Raw genomic sequence first — 21,359 nt, forward strand, 5'->3', positions numbered from 1 at the left:
GTTTAACAAGCACAAATTATGTATCTTTAACATAAAAATAATTTCCGTTTAACAAGCACAAATTATGTGTCTTGAACATATATAAATCATGTTTATTTAACAAACAAATTATGTATTTTTAACATATAAAAATCATGTTCGTTTAACAAGCAAAAATCATGTATCTTTAACATGTGTAAATTATGTTGCGTATACCTAACTTTATTATGTGCAACCGATGTACATATTTTTTTATGTTAATCCAACAGGTTTTTTTTTCAGTGTATCATCTGACTTTTTCTTTCTTTTTTCTTTTTCTTTCTATCTATCGATCTATCTATCTATCCTAGCAACATGCTAATAATGCTAAAAACATGCTATTGACATGCTAGTAACTTGTTAATTATGCTAGCTACATGCTAGTCACTTGCTGATCATGCTAATAACATGCTAATCATGGTAGTAACATACTTATAATGCAAGAAACATACTAATAATGCTAAAAACATGTTAGCAACTTAGTAAACATGCTAGCGACAAGCTAGTCACCTGCCAATCATGCTAAAAACATGCTAGCTACACGTTAGTAACTTGGTAATCATGTTAGCGAAATGCTAGTCACTTGTTAATCATGCTAGTAAAATGTTAGTAACATGCTAATCATGCTAGAAACATGTTATTGACATGCTAGTTACTTGCTAATCATGCTAGGAACATGCTTAATATGCTAGCAACATGTTATTAACCTGTTAATCATGTTAGAAACATGCTAGCTACATGCTATTAACTTGGTAATCATGCTAGAAACTTGCTAGCGACATGCTAATCATGCTAGCGACATGCTAGTCACTTGCTGATCATACTAGTAACATGCTAATCATTCTAGTAACATACTAATAATGTTAGAAACATGTTAGCGACATGCTAGCAACTTATTAAACATGTTAGCGACATGTTAGTCACCTGCCAATCATGCTACAAACATGCTAGCTACATGCTAGTAACTTGGTAATCATGTTAACGACATGCTAGTCATTTGTTAATCATGCTAGGAACATGCTAGTAAGATGCTAATCATGTTAGAAACATAATAGCAACATGTCAGTAACTTGATAATCATGCTAGCAACATGCTAGTCACTTGCTAATCATGCTAGTAAAATGTTTGTAACATGTTAATCATGCTAGAAACATGTTATTGACATGCTAGGAGCATGCTAGTAACATGTTAAATATGCTAGCAACATGCTATTAACCTGCTAATCATGATAGAAACATGCTAGCTACATGTTAATAACTTGGTAATAATGCTAGAAACATGCTAGTGACATGCTAATCATGCAAACAACATGATAGCAACATGTTAACAACATGCTAATCATGTTATCAACATGCTAGCGACATGCTAGCAATATTCTAATTATGCTAGAAACATACTAGAGACATGCAAGCAACATTCTAATCATGCTAGCAGCATGCTAGTCACATGCTAATCATGCTAGAAACATGCTAGTGTGTATGCATGCTAAAATTTTGGGTCAGAATAATAATAATAAGAAAAAGAAGTTTAAATAGGATTTCAGTAAGTTTGCTTTCTCAAGCCAACTTAAGTTTAAATAGGATTTCAGTAAGTTGGCTTTCTCAAGCCAACTTAATTACTGCATCAGATACAAGCAGAACAAGTGATTAAGTTCTGCTGTTGATGTTGAGTGAAAAATCACACTATATATATATATTCAAAGTCTACTGAAGCACAATAAAGCTCAGTGTTGTTTGTCTTGCTGTATCAGCTCTAACACTTACTCTTGCGGCGATGGTAAATCACTCCAGCTACACCACCAGCAGCCGCAGCAGCTAGAACACCAATAACAATCGCTGCTACAGCACCTGGAGACAGATCTGGTTCTGTGAGGATAAACAGAGACATTAGTCATTAATGTGCATTAAAAATTATATTAATTGCTGTTAAAAAACCTAACCGTCAGTATTTATCATAGTTTCATATTTATCTCTGTCAGTAATGTAAGTGTCTGGGTCAGTGTGAGACTGAAGTATAATTAAAAGGATATTACCAATGCATGTTATTGAAAGCACATGTTATGTACAGTAGACCTTGGTGTGTATCGCAATTAGCAAGCACTTTACTAAATGTATCATTTCTGTATCTGTAATTACATAGACAACAACTCTTTCATACTATTATCTGCTTGTTCAACAGTGTACATGTAAAGGATTGTGTGTTGATGTATTTGTTTGGTAAAGTTACAGAAGTTCACAACTGTTTTTTTCTCCTCACTTTCCCAATGTTATGCTGTTATGCTTCCTCAATTCCCTGTCTTCCTGTTCTGTCTACCCCATTGTATGTATGTTGTGTATGTATGGACAGGTTGATGGCTAATTTTGCTGGTACTTGTGACTAGTGACAATAAAGGGCTACTACTACTACTACTACAAGCTGTTTCAGCTAGTAACAGGTCTGCTTTGAGGAAGAAGTCATGAGCTCTTTTAGTTACTGTATGCATCAGTTTACACTCAAGTGTGTTTTACAGGAAAGTTTGATTTCTCATAATGAGTCCATTGATGTAATATCATCTGTTCATAGCTGATGAACAATCATTATCTCAGAAAGCTTGAGTTACTCACCACTGACAGTAACAGTGAATCTCTTGTATAAGGTCTGTTGGTTGCTGCTGATCTGTAGATAATAGAGTCCAGAGTCCAGAGTCTGTGGTTCTGGTGTTTGTGAGGGTCAGAGATCCAGTCACATGATCCAGCTCCAGTCTTCCACTCAATCTCCCATCAGTATCATATAATGGTGAGCTCTTAGCCTCCATATCAGCTTTAGCGATGAGTTTTCCTTCTTCTCCACACCTCCACACTATCAGCTCATCTCCGTGTAGCTGTTTAACATCAGTCTGAAGAGTGACCGGAGCTCCCTCCTTCACCGATTCAAACTTCATTTCTCCTTTAACAGCATCAATAACAGATGGAGACTCTACAAGAATCAGATTTACAGACAAAGATTAACACATTTACCCTGTTACAGGCACTAGAATCTGTTTCACTGTTTATTAGTTGTGCTTGTGGTCACAGCATACAGCACATGCAGATTATATATATTACATGTACAACAGTATGCAGTTAACTTTGGCTCATAATTCTTATAGCAGCACAGGAATGATCTCCTCACCATTGACAGTGACAGTGAAATCCAAAGTTAAGGGCCCAGTGTTGAGTTCGATCCATAGTTTATAGAGTCCAGAGTGTTTGGTCTTCATGTTGGTGATGGTCAGAGACCCAGTCTGGTTCAGCTTCAGTCTGACTCTGAATATCTCATTTTCAGAATATTTGCGATTCCTTCCATTAGTAATAGCAACAAGCTGATCTTTAAACCACCACTGTATCTCAGTAAATCCCTGTATTTGAGTCAGATCAGGGTTTAGAGTGACAGAATCTCCCTCCCTCACTGCCTTCACTCTTTCTTCATCAGCACCAAACACACCTGCAGAACAAGCACAAACAGAAACAGATTAAACTGCTGGTGATGACACTGAACAGATGTAACTGTCACAGCAACACTGTCTGTCCATTACCACAGAGTGAGTGGAGAAGAGCAGGCATTTCACTTCATTCCTACTTTCAAGCTTACGCAAGGCATTGTGGGATTGACAGTGGACCAGATAAAGCATTGGGAGCAGCAAAGGGCATTCAAAAGTTGAGAGAAGCTCTTTTAGGCAGTCATCAGCTGAGTTCTTCTGCTGCACGATGTTACTGGGAGTAAGTCGGTGTGGATGTTTTTATATCACTGTATTTCTGAAGGAAACCAAATGTCTTCAGAAAATTATGGATGTCATTTTCATTTCATCTTGCTATTAATGCCTGATGAAGCAGTGTTTATAAGTGGAGTGATGCTTTGTGTACAGCTGTTACCCGGGAAACCTCCATCTACATCTATACCACTGCAGACAATGAAATTGCATTTATATTTCTACACAAACAGAGTGTAAGGGTGTTTTCACACCTAGTTTATTTGAGCCCTGCAAGCACTTTCAGAGCAGTTCAGCTCGTATATGTGAACAAACAAGTGATCTCAGAGCAGTGGCGTAGCCACGGGTGTGCCAGGGTGTGCCTGTGCCACCCACAGTGGCAGCTGGCACACCTAAAAATAGATGCAGAATTATTTTTTATAGTCTCAAAATTTTTTTACTAAACTTGAGCTATTGTTGTTTACTTAGAAAATATATATATTTTTAAATCAATCCTTTCACGCGTAAATTAAAAATATTTTAACTGACCCCTTGTTTCCATGGCGACGCGTCATGATTGTCACGTGACACACCGCAGCCACTTACAGATATATAGGTATTCGTTTTATTTAGTTTTTCATTTTTTATGAAAATATATACACAAACTTGCTTACCATGTCAACTATCTGATATTCCGATTCTTCGTTTAAAAACCTCTATAAATTATCTTGATCTATAACGAGATGAGCGCTGCAGTTCAGAGTCCTGTCAGCCGGATTTAATTTACAGCACTTGAATTCCCCAGTTTCTCCAGAAATACATGAAAGTGGCTGTTGAACTGGACGAAGAATAGAGTAAACTTTATTGTTCTGCTATGTGTGTCTGATATATGAATAAAACACGTCTGCAAATTACATTTGATTAGATAGTTTTTGCTGCTTCCATAGACAGTGTATTTTACAAACTACCAATGTATTGTTTTACTAGTTATTATGTATATTCAAATGTATGAAACCTAAAATAAACATTATGTGGTTGAAAACACATATTGCATATATTACACATATTGCATATTAATTGTGATATATGACAAGCGCTGAGCGGGTCCGTCTCTGGCTCAGTGCAGCCAACGCGCGAAAGCTGTTTGAATCTGGTAGTTCGGTGACGCCACTGAACATTCTAAAACATACTCTCCGGAGCACAGAAATCCAATAAGAATCAAATATATGGTGCAATAATGCTAAAAATGTTAAAATGTAATTTACATTTTAAATTATTTTTGTTAAAATATATCTGCCGACATTTGGACTGCCAACCAATCAGCAAACAGCAGCTGACTGTGACCCCAGCAGTCTATGATATAAACAGATAATTTTTGATAGTGTCACACCCAGGGGCTGGCTATGCTTTGACCAAGCCACACCCCCTCTCAACTTCCACCTCGAGGAGGTCCCCAAAGCCAACCCAATGACCAAACAACACGAGAACAAGTAAGTGATAAAACAATCTTTATTTAAATATTTAAAAATAGCTTGGGGAATAGGGAAAGGGCAATTAAAACTAAACTCTGACTCGGCCCTCCAGATGGGCTATGGCCGGGAAGAGGTCAGGGAGCAAGGGGGCCACGGGGATCCGGGGCGTGGGACTCGGGGCCCGGCCAGAGTCTTAGGTATCCGTAGCGCCCTCCTTCTTCCTCCTCTTCGCTGAATACAACTCACGGTAAGTACTGGTTCACACAGTTCGTTCTCGGGGTGCTCACTCTCCTTCTCTTCCTCCACAGGCAACGGCTGGGACGCAAAGGCACAGTTAATTCGGCTTGGTTTTGCTCTCACCTCTTCGCTGATTGCAGCTCACAGTAAGTACTGGTTCACACAGTTCGTTCCTTGGGTGCTCACTCGCTTTCTCTTTCTCCACAGGCAGCGGCGTGAGTACAGGTTTCCTCAGTCTCTCCTCTTGTTACCCACTCTCTCTCCTTTTCTCTCCACAGGTATCAACTTGGGCACAATAGCACAGTTAGTTTGCTTTGAATGCCTTTCACCTCTGGGCTGGACACAACGTACTGTAAGTACAGGTTTCGCTCTATTTCTCCTCGCGTTATCCACTCAATTTCAATTTCAATTTAGGTGCGCTTTATTGGCATGACAAAAACTGTACATTTGTATTGCCAAAGCAGTTGCAGCTGGGCTGCTTACAAATAGTGCACATATGTATTTACAGGAAGAAAAAGAATAATAGTAATAATAAAATATATAAAAAGTGTTAACCATGTAGTGCAAAGTGAATTAGTGTATGTGAATGTATAAGTTAGAAATAAAATAAAATAGAATATGGTATTAGATTTACAGAGGCAAAATATACATCTAAGTAATACAACACAGTAATATGGCGTAACACAATCTACATGTGCTGGAAACATCAGGTCAGGGCAGGTTGAGTGTTTTCTCTAACATCATGACAGGCAGACACATACTGAGCAGCAAACACACAGCAGTTCTTGTGTTCTCCTAACAGATACGGCAGTTTCTCCTGGTTCGGAAGAGTTTTAAATGTCTGATGGATCTGCTGTATTTTATCATAGAACCGTGTCCGTATGTCCGTGTATTTGGGGCATTCTGTTAGGAAGTGCAGTTCTGTTTCCATCTGATTCAGATCACAGTGTGAACACAGTCTCTGCTCCGCTGGCAGCCATGTTTTTCTGTGTCTGCCCGTCTCTATCATCAGCTTGTGTCCGCTGAGTCTGTATCTGGTCAGTGTGCTCCTCAGTTTCTGATCTGACACTGTGTACAGATACTCTGCCATACTGTACTCTCTCTTTAGAGTCAGATAGCATCGCATTTTACTCTGTTGATCTGTTTGGGTTTGCCAGTGAGTGATGTAGTTCTGTTTGATTTGTGCAGTAATCTGATTGATTCTGACGTGATTCAGTGCATCAGTAGATGTTAGTGGAGCATCAGTACTGAAGCTCTGGATCAGCTGAGGGAGGGGACTGCTTTCTTTGCTCATCTCTTGGTATTGAAGGGCTTTATAATGATATGATTGGGGGTCACTGAGTTTCAGATGTTTCCAGAATTTAATTTGTATCTTTACGATTAGAGGATATTTGCCTAATTCTGCCCTGCATGCGTTATTTGTTGTGTGCCGGTGCACGTGTAATATATTTTTACACAGTTCTGCATGCAGGGTCTCAATTGGATGTTTTTCCCATTTGGTGAAATCTTGATTTGGATTGGTCAGTGGACCCCACACCTCACTGCCATAGAGTGCAATGGGCTCAATTACTGATTCTAATATTTTCAGCCAAATTCTAATAGGGATTTCTATAGGACATTGCCGTTTTATGGCGTAGAAGGCCCTGCGTGCTTTATCTCTCAGTTCATTCACAGCATGATTAAAGTTTCCTGTGGATGTGATTTTCAAACCCAGGTAGTTGTAGTGTGATGTGTGTGTTATCGGGTTAGTGCCTAATGTAAATGTGTGTTGTGTTCCCTGGGATCTGGATCTTTTCTGGAAGATCATGATTTTGGTTTTCTTCAGGTTGACTGTCAGGGCCCAGGTCTGGCAGTATTGTTCTAGCAGGTCCAGGTTCTGCTGTAGACCATGTTGAGTGGGAGACAGCAGAACCAGATCGTCTGCATACAGCAGGCATTTGATCTGTGAGTTGTGTAGTGTGAGGCCAGGGGCTGCGGATCGCTCCAGACTGCTTGCTAGTTCATTGATGTAGATGTTAAATAATGTTGGGCTTAAGCAGCAGCCCTGTCTCACACCACGCTCTTGGGAAAGATACCTCGTACGTTGGGTGCCAATTTTTACGCCACATTTACTTTCAGTGTACATTGATTTGATAAGGTCATAGGTTTTACCTCCTATGCCGCTTTCAATAAGTTTGTAAAACAGTCCTTGGTGCCAAATTGAGTCAAAAGCTTTTTTAAAGTCAATAAAGCATGCATATATTTTACCTTTTTCTTGGTTGACATGTTTTTCAATTAGAGTATGTAATGTATAGATGTGGTCAGATGTGCGGTAATTTGGTAAAAATCCAATTTGACTTCTACTCAGTACCTTGTGTGTGGTGATGAAGTCTAATAGTCGAGCGTTTATTATGCTACAGAATAACTTTCCCAGGTTGCTGCTCACACAGATGCCTCTGTAGTTGTTAGGATCAAATTTATCTCCGTTTTTAAAGATTGGTGTGATCAAGCCTTGATTCCAGATGTCAGGGAAGTGACCTACACTTAGAATCACATTGAATAGTTTTAGAATGGCCAATTGAAATTTACTGCTTGTCTGTTTTATCATTTCATTTAATATCCCATCAGGTCCAGATGCTTTTCTGAGTTGGAGGTTTTTGATTTTTTCTTCAAGTTCTTTGTCAGTTATTGGGAAATCTAATGGGGTTTGGTTATCTTTGATTGCTAATTCTAGTTTTTCCAATTGGTTGATTGTTTGGTTTTGTTTACAGTTTGTGTTTGTTTGTACTTTATTAAACAGTGTTTGGAAATGACTTTCCCATATTTCTCCATTTTGGATTGCCAATTCTTCATGATCAGTTTTTTTCAGATTGTTCCAGTTATTCCAAAATTGGTTTGTGTTGACTGACTTCTCAATTATTGTGAGTTGGTTTTGGGTGTATTGTGCTTTTTTGGTTCTGAGTGTATGTTTGTATTGTTTTAGTGTTGCACAGTAAAGAAGACGGATCTCTGTATTATTTGGATCTCTGTGTTTCTGATTTGAAAGTGTTCTCATTTGTTTGCAAATAGTTTGGCAGTCCTGATCAAACCAATTTTTGTCATTTTTGGGTATTAGATTTTTTCCAGATTTTGTTTTCAGTTTGGATTGTTTTGCTGATTTTTCAAATATGTAATTTAAATCTTTGACCGCAAGATTGACACCTTCATTGGTGTGAGCATAGATGTTATTTAGAAAGTTATCTATCAGTGCTTGTATTTTTTGGCTGCTGAGTGCTTTCTGATATTCTTCACCGCTGTTTTCAGCCCATCTGTATGGTTTTCTGATGTTGTACAGTTTAATGGGCTTTGTGTTAATGTTATTTTCAGTCTTTTTGAGATACACAGTGATTTGACTGTGATCGGACAGAGGGCTTAGTTCTCTAACAGTGAATGATCTGAGAGATGAAGGATCTATGTCTGTTATCATATAGTCAACTGTGCTATTCCCAAGAGGTGAGCAAAATGTGAATCTCCCTAAAGTGTCTCCTCGTAACCTACCGTTGATGATATACAGACCCAGGCTACGACAGAGCTGCAGGAGGTCTTTCCCATTCTTATTCACTATATGATCATGGTTCTTTCTGTGGATATGGGAGAATGTGTTATCAATAACAGTCAGTTTGTTGTTGATGTATTTGCTCCCTTGTGTGTCAGTGAAGTCCGGCTGTAGTCCTGTTCTTGCGTTCAGGTCTCCACAGATGAGCACATTTCCCTGGGCCTGGAAGTGGCTTGTCTCTTCCTCTAATATGGAGAACGTGTCTTCTCTGTAGTAGGGGGACTCTGATGGTGGGATGTATATGGCACACAGGTATATATCTTTTCTGGATGGGAGCAGTTCCTTGTGGATTTTCAGCCAGGTGTAGTATTTGCATTGTTTCACTGTGTTGATGTTTTTGTGGAATTTTGATTTGTACCAGATTATTTGTCCTCCTGAGTCTCTTCCCTGTCGGACTGTGTTGAGTTTTTGTGATGGTAGGATGATTTCTCTGTAGTTGGGTGGGCAGTGGGTGACGGTGTCTGCCCTGCTCCATGTCTCCTGTAGAATTATAATATCCATATCTTTGATGCTCTTCTGGAATTCAGTGTTTGAGCTCTTTAGCCCAAAGGCTGCTGAATTCAATCCTTGAATATTCCACATTGATATTGACAGAGTCATTTTAAGAGTTCACGGTATAGAGTTCTTGTTTTCAAAAATAGAGGTAATCCTTTTCTAATGTAATATAGTGTTTTGGAAAATAAAAGTTTTTTTTTTTTTTCATTGTTAGGCAGGTGTGTGCATGCTGTGTGGCCTTTCATGCTGTCAGCTGGGTACTGATGTAGGTCAGCAGCTGTCTGATCTCACTCATCTCCAGTGTTTTTTCCTGTCGTTTCAGGGCCTGAGCGTAGCTCCTGGAGTGTGGGAGTGGTGCTGGGTTTGGTGTGTTGTCACCTGAGGCAGCATGAGCGTGTGGAAGGCTGGTTGCTGCTGCTGATGTTGGGCTGTTCCTCATGTTGCTTCTCTGCCTGGAGGGATGTTTTTGTGGTTTTGGGTGTCTTGGGTGGTGATCTGGTGCAAACTGGGGTTTCTGCTGATGGGCTAGTGTAGATCTGTGGTGGTGTAGTGCTGGTGCATGGGGTATCCTGATGTGGATTTTAGCATGTTGTGGGGATCCCTGGTATTGTGCAGCCAGTGGTGGTCGTTCTCTGTGATGAGTTTGTAGGTTTATGCTGGGTGTCTGGTTTTGTGTTCTGTAGGTTGGCAGCTGTGTTGTTTTCAGGGGTGTGAAGGTGTTTTGTCTGCCCCACGCTGTGTCTTTCAGTGTTTTTGCAAACACATTGACTTTGTCCTTCTTTATGTGTACATGGTCATACAGGTCCCTGATTGTGATGGAGGGGTGATGAGCCAGGTGCACATTGGGCAGGCGAGCACATCCTTTGGAGATGTCAGCGTTGACTCTCTGGATGGATGTCTCTGCGGGGTAGGAGGGTAGAGATGGTGATCTTTGTGTTGGGGTAGATTTCTGTAGCCTTCTCTGCTACTCTGCAGATCAGCTGCCCAACTCTCTCCTGTTCCCTTCTCAAGTCGTTGGTGCCTGTGTGTATGATGATATGTGAGGGTGTGCCAAAGGTGGAGTCAGAAAGTATTCTGAGGGCATCCCCTGTTTTTGGGCACCAGAGTTTTGTTGTTTTAAGGCCTGGAAAAAGTCTTTCTCCTTGTAGGAACTTCCCATTGGAGTCCATGAGGATGGCAATGTCAGCCTCTGTTTTCACTGGCTGTTTCTCAGCTGGGGTTGTAGCTGTCATGTTTTTCTGAAGGATCTCTGGTTTTTTGGAGGCTGCGGGTGTTCCTGCTTCTCTTTGGCTGTTGCTGGGCTGTGATGGTTTGGTGGGTGCCGGAGATGTGCTGCTGGACTTTGGATGTGTAGGTGTTGGTGTGGGGGAGGGAGGGGGGACTTTGGGGGCATTCACAGGGGTAGTGAGACACCTCATCTGTGTTGTTAGGTTCTCCATCTGTTTGTCCCTTTGTTGAAGCTCTTTTTTGAAGCATGCAAGCTCCCTCCCCATGTAGTCTTTCATTTCTGAAAGTTCCTTCCCCATGATTTGTTGAAGTTCTTTGAGGTCTTTTTTGAGTGTTTCCCTGTCCTGATACAGAGTGTCCATTTCTCTTTTAAGTTCTTGGATGGACATTTTCAGCTGGTTTCTTATCTGATCCAGCTGTTCTCTAAGTTGTTCAGTGTCTTTAGTGGACAGGATGTGGACTTGCTCACTCAGTTCCACTATTTCCACTTCTAGCAGTGCTAAGCTGTGCTGTAGCTGGACAACTGTGTTGTGTAGTCCTGTGCTTTGGGGAAGACTGATGTTCTCTGTGGTTTCTGGAGGGGTCCTGTTCTCTGTGTTGTCGTGGGTTGAAGACTCATTTTGGTCAGTGTCTTCTGGTGTGTCTGTATGGGTTTGCTTGCAGGGGTTTGCTTCATCTCTTTCCACCATATCTTTTAAGCAGTGGAAGGTCTGTTCAAAGTTTGTGAGGGAAGCACTGTTTCCCTGTATCATTACCGTTCCATTTTGATAAAAGTTTATTGTCAGGTGTCTGTTCTCTGGGTCTTTTTCTGCGTCTTCATAAATGCACAGTTGTCTGCCTTTACAGATTCCATGTTTGGTGTGATACTGGAACAGTGTGCAGGAGGCGGTGTGCCATGCAGTTGGGTGTTCTGTGTAGAAGAGCAGATTTGTGGTGATGGTTTTGCCCCTGCTGTTTAAAGTATCTTTAAACAGTGTTTCTGGGTTTTCCTTCTGAGTTTTGAGCTTGTGTTGTTGTCTGCTCTTCTCAGACTTGATGTCTGGGGGGTAGGAAAAGGTGTGAGCTCCAGTCCCCATTGCTGGTGTTGCCATGGTAATGCCGTTTACAGGTCTTTGATATTGATTGTAATGGCTCAGTTAATCCAATCAGAAGGTGTGAATGACAATGGACCTCTTTTGTTATTTTAAATTGCTATACTGTTCTATAGCTGTAGTATGCCAGGAGACAGTTGGTCAAGTTTGTTTACAAAGTTTATAAAAGAGTTTATAAAAGGTTTCCCTTTTTAGTCGAATTTATCTTGAATTTATCTTGACACATTGCTTTTAAAGTTATTGTAGTTGGAATACAGCTCTTGTTGTCTTACCTCCATCAAATGGAAAGTTGGGGGTCCGTTGGTTTTGTTTGTCCTTTTGCAATTTTTGGTCCTTGTTGTTTGTAGATGGAAAGGTTATTATTAAAAAAAAAAAAAAAAAAGAGAAAAGTTTTTGTGGTTAAATCCTTTTTTAGGATGGAATAATCCTTTTTGTTAAATCCGTGAAGTTTGTAAGTGGTTCTTCTCCAGCAGTTTTTGTGTTTGTTCCCTTCTGAAGCCTTGTTGTAGGGTCCACTCCAGTGTCCTTTTGTTTAGGTTCCACAAATTTTTCTTGTTTTCAAGAGATTTTCTCCTAATTTCTTGTAAAAATAAATATTAAAGTAATTTTTTTATAGTGAACTTGTGCTCACCGTCCCATTTTAGTTAATTTTGTGTTTTTATCTTTGGTTTACCTCATATTAGAAGCAAGAAACTCTAGAAAGACTAGGAGCTCATGTTATGCATGACCTCTCTCTCTCTCTCACCTCTCTCTCCATACATACTCTCTCCATACATATTTATCTGTATGGAGTCTAATGAAGTAGGTGTTGTGTAATTAGTTGAAGTGATTCTAGAAAAAGTGACCTTAAGAGCCAGTGATTCTGTGATAATCAGTTAATATAAAAATGACTTTCTAAACATTTTTGTACACATACGTTTTTCTTCTATCTCATCTCTCTCTCCTCCTCTCTACAGGTATCAACTTGGACACAATAGCACAGTTAGTTTGCTTTGAATGACTCTCACCTCTGGGCTGAACACAGCGTACTGTAAGTACAGGTTTCGCTCTATTTCTCCTCGCGTTATCCACTCTCTCTCCTCCTCTCTACAGGTATCAACTTGGACACAAAACACAGTTACTCTGCTTTGGATGGCTCTCACCTCTGGGCTGGACACAGCGTACCGTGCTATCTCCGGAGATCTGAAGCACGCTCACAACATATACTGTACTGAACTAGGCTAGAACCAGCAGTCTCCTTGTCCTCCCGCGACGAAGTGCGTGAAGGCGGGGGTTTATCTGACAGGACACACGGCAATACACAGCAGCCCACAGCAATATACAGCACCACGTCAAAATTATAGGTTTTCACAGCACGAAGACTCACCCACCACACTCAGTGTACGAAAAGGACACCCGTCTTCCTTCACTTCGCTTGGTTCGGATCTGGCGATGGAATATGCGGCCTAGCTAGTGATGTCGTCGTTGTGACTACTTCAATAAGTATTCCTTCGGCTCTCCCACCACGCTATATTAGGGGTAGGGCCGCCCTCCTCCTCCTGGAGAGATCTACACAACGCCAGGTCAATATACCGGGCACTTTCGACTGGCTCTTAGTACTCACATCAATGCCGCTTCCAATCCCCTTTTTCACGTCGTCTCAGTTCGCCGTATAATCCGTTCACTTCTCAACCTTTAAGGCTAATAATATACAAAAGATAAAGGAATCATGCAATCAGGGTGTTTAAAAAAAAAAGTCACCTTTCAGTTCACCAACAACTCCACGCGATGTCTTCACAATCATACAATTCCAGCCTGAGAGAGAGAGAGAGAGAGAGAGAGAGAGAGAGAGAGAGAGAGAGAGAGAGAGAGAGAGAGAGAGAGAGAGAGAGAGAGAGAGAGAGAGAGAGAGAGAGAGAGAGAGAGAGAGAGAGAGAGAGAGAGAGAGAGAGAGCCACCAGCAGCGCACCAAGACGGGCACAACACAGTGCTTCACACACACCAGAAAGAGCTCACAGACTGTGAAATAACTTGGCCTTAAGTACTGCCTTGTCCAGCGTATCCTCCAATCACCAACCGCTGTCCCTAACTAGGCACAGGTGCATCGAATTCCCTGATTTTCCCTCTTACGGCGCTACCGGAAGTTCCGGTGTTTTTCCGGTCCGGGCGGAAACACTTCCGGGCGGAACCAAACTTCCCGAATTTTGGTTCCGCCCCTAAAGATCGTCACCTTGTGACAATAGCACATTGCTAGCTAGCAAGATGTCGCAGAGCTCCTTTCTTATTTTTTTTTTAGCAAAAAACCTTGGCTTGATGGACAGCCGGACACAAGGCCTTAACGTTACACCTGATGAGGATGTTTCTCCCTCCCTGGGCCCAACATCAACAGACAGTGTTGCCAGATTGGAAATGTCCAAGTTTCGTACCAGAAGTTCAAAATTATCGTATTTGGAAGAAAATTATTACATTTAACAATTAACTACATTTTGACACGACCTGCAAATTACCAGGAGTATGGTTGGACGGAAGCAGTGCGACAAAAATACTATCCCATAATTTTGCACGGTAATCTGACAATAAATGTGGCACACCCAGATTTTCATACGCACACCCAGAGTCTCTATTCTGGCTACGCTACTGTCTCAGAGCCACCCAAAAGAACCCAAAAGCAAACCATAATCAGACCACCTTCTTTGTTGTTCGATTTCCTCGTGATTTGCGAAAGCAATGAGGTCCCGGTACGGTTTGTATTGACCAACATAAAAGTACTGCTTGAGGTTGAACTAAGCAGTTTAGTACTTGTATATTTTTATATAAGTTATATTTTAGGGGTGTGCGCTATACCGGTATGAAAGTGACTACTGGTATTATGTCGTGCCCTGATATGTGATATCGTGGATACTGTTATATATTCATGAATTTAAGTTTTGTATTTATATAGTTTTGTTCAATTTGGTACGCTTTGCACATTTTACTACAACTGATGATAAAGAGTCGAGGCTGAACGGTTTTCATCCTCTGTGTGCAACACCGTACTACACAGGAATTAGTAATCAAACACAAAGTGCATCATAACAGACCAAACTAATAGAGCAAAAATCACTGCTCCAGTGGTTCCCAAACTGAGGGATTGTGTACAGTCATGAGATTATTCTTCAAAAGAAACCTCTGCAGGGTGACAAAGACTACACTGCATAACTGTCTCGCTTTTCATGGGGCCACTTGCCTGATATGTAAATAATTGAATACAAAATATTAATGACATATTTTAATGACCTCAACATGATTGGCAGTACACTCTTGAGTGCTCTGTTATCAGTTGTAGAAGTTGTGCTTGTATCAATAACAGAAAACTAGATGTGCGATTGATGAATCAGTTATATTGAGTTAAATAACTCTGACACAAAGGACCATTATATACCATTATATAGAAATATTTAACTGTTAAATATTAACTGTGTTCAACATTGATAATAATCAGAAATGTTTCTTGAGCAGTAAATCATCATATTAGAATGATTTCTGAAGATCATGTGTCACTGAAGTAATGATGAAAATACAGTTGCACATCACAGAAATACAGAAGTCTATGTGTTAAAACAATCACATAGATTATTTAAACTGACAATATTTCACAATATTATAGTGTTTACTGTATTGTTAACAAATAGATGTAGCCTTGGTAAGCATATAATCAACAATTCCCTGACAACTACACAATGGCCAAAAACAATGGCACAATGAAAAAAGACTTTTCAAGTCTGTGTCCAATCCCTTACTTTTTCTAGTTATATAAGGTTAAAATATTTTCGTTGTTATTTATTTTTCTTATATCGCAATATAATATCGATATCGCCTGGACAGTGAATTTTAGCTCATCACCCACCCCTAATATATTTATTATTATACATTGATGTTATTTAAGACGTTCAAATGTTACATTTTCAAAAATAAATAAACAAACAAATAAATAAATCAACTGTTAACTAGAACAATACAAAATAATTCTATTGTCAATTATGTTATCTACGGCTAACTGTGCATTTAATTATTTAGTGCATTTTTTGCTCAGTATTCTTGTCATGACAACCACCCGATGCACCGGGAAGATCTAGAATTTTGCCCGCTGTAAATCAGACACAGAGATAAAGTAGTGTGGCAAGATCACATATTTGAATGCAAGAATTATTGATTTGAATTAATTCTCAAGAGATTGATAGAGAGAGAGATAGAGAGATGAAATTTGCGTGTGTGAATTGCATCTGTGCGTCTCATTCTGCAAAGGCGAAGCTGAAATTTCGTTACTTCAAAACATCAATTTTACCCCCTAGCTGCTGAGAAATATAATGTAGCACTGCTACGGTGGCTGAGAGAGCTCAACGCGCTGCAATTTAAAAAAACACATGCAAATAAAAAAAAAAAACAGCAAATTAAAAAAAAAACATCTTCATCAATTTGACAACACAAGTGTTGCAAATCATCACAACACATGCATATAACGAAACGCACTTCAAAATCTCACAACACAGGCATATAACGAAACGCACTGCAAATCCATCACAGCACATGCATATAACGAAACACGCTGCAAATCATCACAACACATGCATATAACGAAACGCACTGCAAATCCATCACAGCACATGCATATAATGAAACGCGCTGCAAATCATCACAACACATGCATATAACGAAACGAGCTGCAAATCATCACAACACATGCATATAATGAAACGTGCTGCAAATCATCACAACACATGCATATAACGAAACGCACTTCAAAATCTCACAACACAGGCATATAACGAAACGCGCTGCAAATCATCACAACACATGCATATAACGAAACGCACTGCAAATCCATCACAGCACATGCATATAACGAAACGCGCTGCAAATCATCACAACACATGCATATAACGAAACGAGCTGCAAATCATCACAACACATGCATATAACGAAACTCGCTGCAAATCATCACAACACACGCATACAGCAAAACACGCTGCAAATCCTTCACAACACATGCATATAACGAAACGAGCTGCAAATCATCACAACACATGCATATAACAAAACGTGCTGCAAATCATCACAACACATGCATATAACGAAACGCACTGCAAAATCTCACAACACAGGCATATAATGAAACGTGCTGCAAATCCTTCACAACACATGCAAATTAAGAAACGCTGCAAATCCTGCTGCAAATAGCACTGACCACAATTGAAAATGGAAATGTTTCAAGGAGACCCCAAAAAATTTCGGCCCTGGCTGGGATTTGCCTATCGTGCAGTGGCTACTTGTCAGTGGAGTTGTTGGTGAACTGAAAGGTGACTTTTTTTTTAAACACCCTGATTGCATGATTCCTTTATCTTTTGTATATTATTAGCCTAAATAAGCTGAATAATTACATGATTTTAACTTTAATATTCTCAGCTAAATATAATTTCAAGGTTAATGAAAATAAATTTGCAATGCTTCATTAATTGTTTCTTAATGTGCATGTGCTGTGAGGATTTGCAGCCGTTATATGCATGTGTTGTGATGATTTGCAGCGCGTTTCGTTATATGCATGTGTTGTGATGATTTGCAGCATGTTTCGTTATATGCATGTGTTGTGAGGATTTGCAGCATGTTTCGTTATATGCATGTGTTGTGATGATTTGCAGCACGTTTTGTTATATGCATGTGTTGAGAGGATTTGCAGCGCGTTTCGTTATATGCATGTGTTGTGAGGATTTGCAGCGCGTTTTGTTATATGCATGTGTTGAGAGGATTTGCAGCGCGTTTCGTTATATGCATGTGTTGTGAGGATTTGCAGCACGTTTCGTTATATGCATGTGTTGTGAGGATTTGCAGCGCCTTTCATTATATGAATGTGTTGTGAAGATTTGCAGCGCGTTTCGTTATATGCATGTGTTGTGAGGATTTGCAGCGTGTTTCGTTATATGCATGTGTTGTGATGATTTGCAGCCGTTATATGCATGTGTTGTGATGATTTGCAGCGTGTTTCGTTATATGCATGTGTTGTGATGATTTGCAGCCGTTATATGCATGTGTTGTGATGATTTGCAGCGCGTTTCGTTATATGCATGTGTTGTGATGATTTGCAGCATGTTTCGTTATATGCATGTGTTGTGATGATTTGCAGCACGTTTTGTTATATGCATGTGTTGTGATGATTTGCAGCATGTTTCGTTATATGCATGTGTTGAGAGGATTTGCAGCGCGTTTCGTTAAATGCATGTGTTGTGAGGATTTGCAGCGCGTTTCGTTAAATGCATGTGTTGTGAGGATTTGCAGCGCGTTTCGTTATATGCATGTGTTGTGAGGATTTGCAGCACGTTTCGTTATATGCATGTGTTGTGAGGATTTGCAGCGCCTTTCATTATATGAATGTGTTGTGAAGATTTGCAGCGCGTTTCGTTATATGCATGTGTTGTGAGGATTTGCAGCCGTTATATGCATGTGTTGTGATGATTTGCAGCACGTTTTGTTATATGCATGTGTTGAGAGGATTTGCAGCGCGTTTCGTTATATGCATGTGTTGTGAGGATTTGCAGCGCGTTTTGTTATATGCATGTGTTGAGAGGATTTGCAGCGCGTTTCGTTATATGCATGTGTTGTGAGGATTTGCAGCACGTTTCGTTATATGCATGTGTTGTGAGGATTTGCAGCACGTTTCGTTATATGCATGTGTTGTGATGATTTGCAGCATGTTTCGTTATATGCATGTGTTGTGATGATTTGCAGCACGTTTTGTTATATGCTGTTTTATAACAAAGTTTGGGAGGAACAGTCGCAGTTCATTAACCTGATTAACACAAGTGGAGACCAATCAGTAATCAACTCATGACAAGGTATAAATAACAGCAGAACCTATCTCTGTTCATTGACAGTTTCAGCATCCCGGTTCGCGCTGTCTGTCATCTTATCACAGACGAAATCTTCCTTCCAACAAGGAGACCCATACCGGTGATTTTTCAGATATGCTACTTTGCTGACCATGATCATTAAACACGGCCGTTGAGCACCATCAAACGTCATCGCGACAGCTGCTCTTCGTGCCAAGCCACACGTCGTGGCCAAAAGACCGTGCAAAGTTCAAGCTTGCTTCGCTTGACACCACAATTGATCCGATCAAGACCGGGCTCTCTTTGAGCGCTGGAATCGCAGCACCAGCAGGCATTCAACCAGCCCGCTCCTCAGTTCTTACCGCAGCAAGCCTCTTTCACTTCCCGCAGCGGCTCAGCCTTTCACCGCGGCTTTTTCCGGCCGAGGCGAAGTTTGAGGCCGCCTCCTGCGTCATAAATCAATACATTTTCAGATGAAGACGGTAAATACAGGTTTGCGGCCAGAAGTAGTGCGAGAGCCGCGTGGAGTTCCGATCACATATGTATGTGGAAATTCAGATCCAAATTGAGCCTCGGATGCGTTCAAATATTTAAACTTCTGGACCAGGCCGTGTGCAAACGCCCGACGGGATGTGATCTTTCGGTGCGAGGTCAGAATTACCTATATTTTGTTAACCTTGACATTATTCTTCAACATCATTTATGTAAAATGGTGGTTCATAATAATTATGGCAGAAATAATTATTAAACCATTATTTACGTGATTAGCCCCATAAAACCTGCTGTTTTTATTTAGGGGGTAATCTGATTTGTGACGATGTATTCATACATTATACATTATATTCATTCAAATTATTAACTTTACCATGGTGAACATGTCAAGGTAACCGTTAGGGCTACTGCACGACCAGTTTGAAAGTTAAGCACGCCTGCCGCGAGAGGGAGAAATGCGACAATCGTGTACAAATGTCGCGTGCTGTGGAAAGGAGGCTTAAAGTTTGTTAAATCAGGCCATGAGGTAGTCATCATCCACACTGAAATGTCCAAAGATATCATCTGCCTTACCGTGCATGTTTAAACCTCACTGAGGTTTTACAGACAAGTTTCATGCAATTATTCTGGCAGGACCAATTTTCTTGGGGACATATTTCACCATCTACTGGCGTGATCATTATACCCTCGTTTTGCCGCAGGACAGCAGTGTGAGTAAATTCTGAGTTTTCTAAGGACCGTAATATGAAAGCATGCAAGTAAATATCGTTAGAACTGCTTGTAAGTGAATAGCACATAACTGCAATTAACGTTATTGCCATAATCATGTCTATGGTATGTTTTACAGACATAATGATTTTCATTGCATAATGATTCCCATAGTTTTCAGAAGCCTCTGTTTCCACAGTCTATACTACAACGTGAAACCAGTGTTCCAGATTTATCCATTAGTGCTAGTGATGTGTCGTTCGTAAACGAATCGTTCTTTTTGAACGAATCTTTTAGGTGAACGAATCTTTTAGGCGAACAAATCGTTCATGTTATCCACGGACTCATATTTCTCGTTCAGTAAAGTTCCTCCCTTCATAGCAGCGCGGCGCTTTAAGCAGCGCATGCGCAGCTCAGTGAACCGGGTAACAACCGTTTCATCCTGTCAAAGAATTACTCAACATCGAGCCGATAGCCTTCGAGTATGAGATGTGACAGAGTATGTGATTTGTTGAATGTAGTAACGAATACGCCCTTCAATGAACGAGTTTCATATGAGTCTGAACTAGATCTAGAGATCTTATCGTTCGTGAGTGAAATGACTGAACTGGCACACGTCATTCGTGAACGAACTGAATGAACGGATACATGTCGTTTGTGAATTAAATGAACTGGCACATAGCTTATCTTGTTCGCGAACAAAATGAATTAGAGTAAACTGGGTTAATCTGCTATTTTAGCATGTCAATCTCGAAAATGCAAAGCGCAGTTATAGGTACAGTACTGTGCACATACGCTCGTTTTGATATTTAGCAACTCCACGTTTAATCCATAGACCGTAAAAGAAAGGTTAATCCCCGATTTATGGATGTGAGTATATAATATACAAACTGTCTGACCAAACAATTAAAATGCTAAATAGGCAAGAAACCCTGTGCTTTGTTCATCTGAACAACTCAATTAGACTTCATATATTGAACGCGATTATACACACATTTTAATAAAGCCAGATCAGTTTTTGTAACAAGTGAATGCGTTCGTTGACGTAAGACATAACACATAATACATTCTTTTGCCACCTGCTGGCATATTCTGTGTAAAACGAAGAAATTATCTACGAACTAATCATTTTGTTGAATGAACCAAAAATGAACGAATCTCTAGAAAGAATCATAATTTCCACCACTAATTAGTGCTGCAACGACGCGTCGACATCATCGCTTACGTCGAGAGAAAAAAAAAAAAAAAATACGTCGACGCGCGTGCAATGCGTGGACGCGTCACACTGTTTACATCTCGCATAATGGCATACAGTGAATGAAGAAGTTGCATTCTATCACAAACCGAGACCACTGTTATTAAAAGTATGAGAATACTTTAAACAGAGGACAAATAAAACGTCTCTTTGTTCCCTTTGCAAAACCGATATGGTGTACCACGGCAGCACAACTGCGATGAGCGAGCGCTCTCGGGTGTCTCCATGCAATTTAAATGGTTACC

The 21,359-nt window shown here is 40.2% G+C and overlaps 1 protein-coding gene across 1 annotated transcript in view; it reads right to left on the minus strand.

The window, feature by feature from the left end:
- Window positions 1-1,615: 1,615 nt before the first annotated feature.
- The window catches only part of LOC113073287 (uncharacterized), an 81,734-nt gene continuing 61,990 nt past the window's right edge, over window positions 1,616-21,359 (minus strand). The window contains exons 2-4 of the mRNA XM_026246178.1: window positions 3,169-3,480; window positions 2,622-2,973; window positions 1,616-1,883 (exon numbers count right to left, since the gene is read on the minus strand). Coding sequence (XP_026101963.1) covers window position 1,883; window positions 2,622-2,973; window positions 3,169-3,480 — 665 coding nt within the window. The 3' untranslated portion in view covers window positions 1,616-1,882. The remainder of the gene's footprint in view (window positions 1,884-2,621; window positions 2,974-3,168; window positions 3,481-21,359) is intronic.

The sequence above is a fragment of the Carassius auratus genome, unplaced genomic scaffold, assembly GCF_003368295.1.
Source record: "Carassius auratus strain Wakin unplaced genomic scaffold, ASM336829v1 scaf_tig00011742, whole genome shotgun sequence".
Lineage (NCBI taxonomy): Eukaryota > Metazoa > Chordata > Actinopteri > Cypriniformes > Cyprinidae > Carassius > Carassius auratus.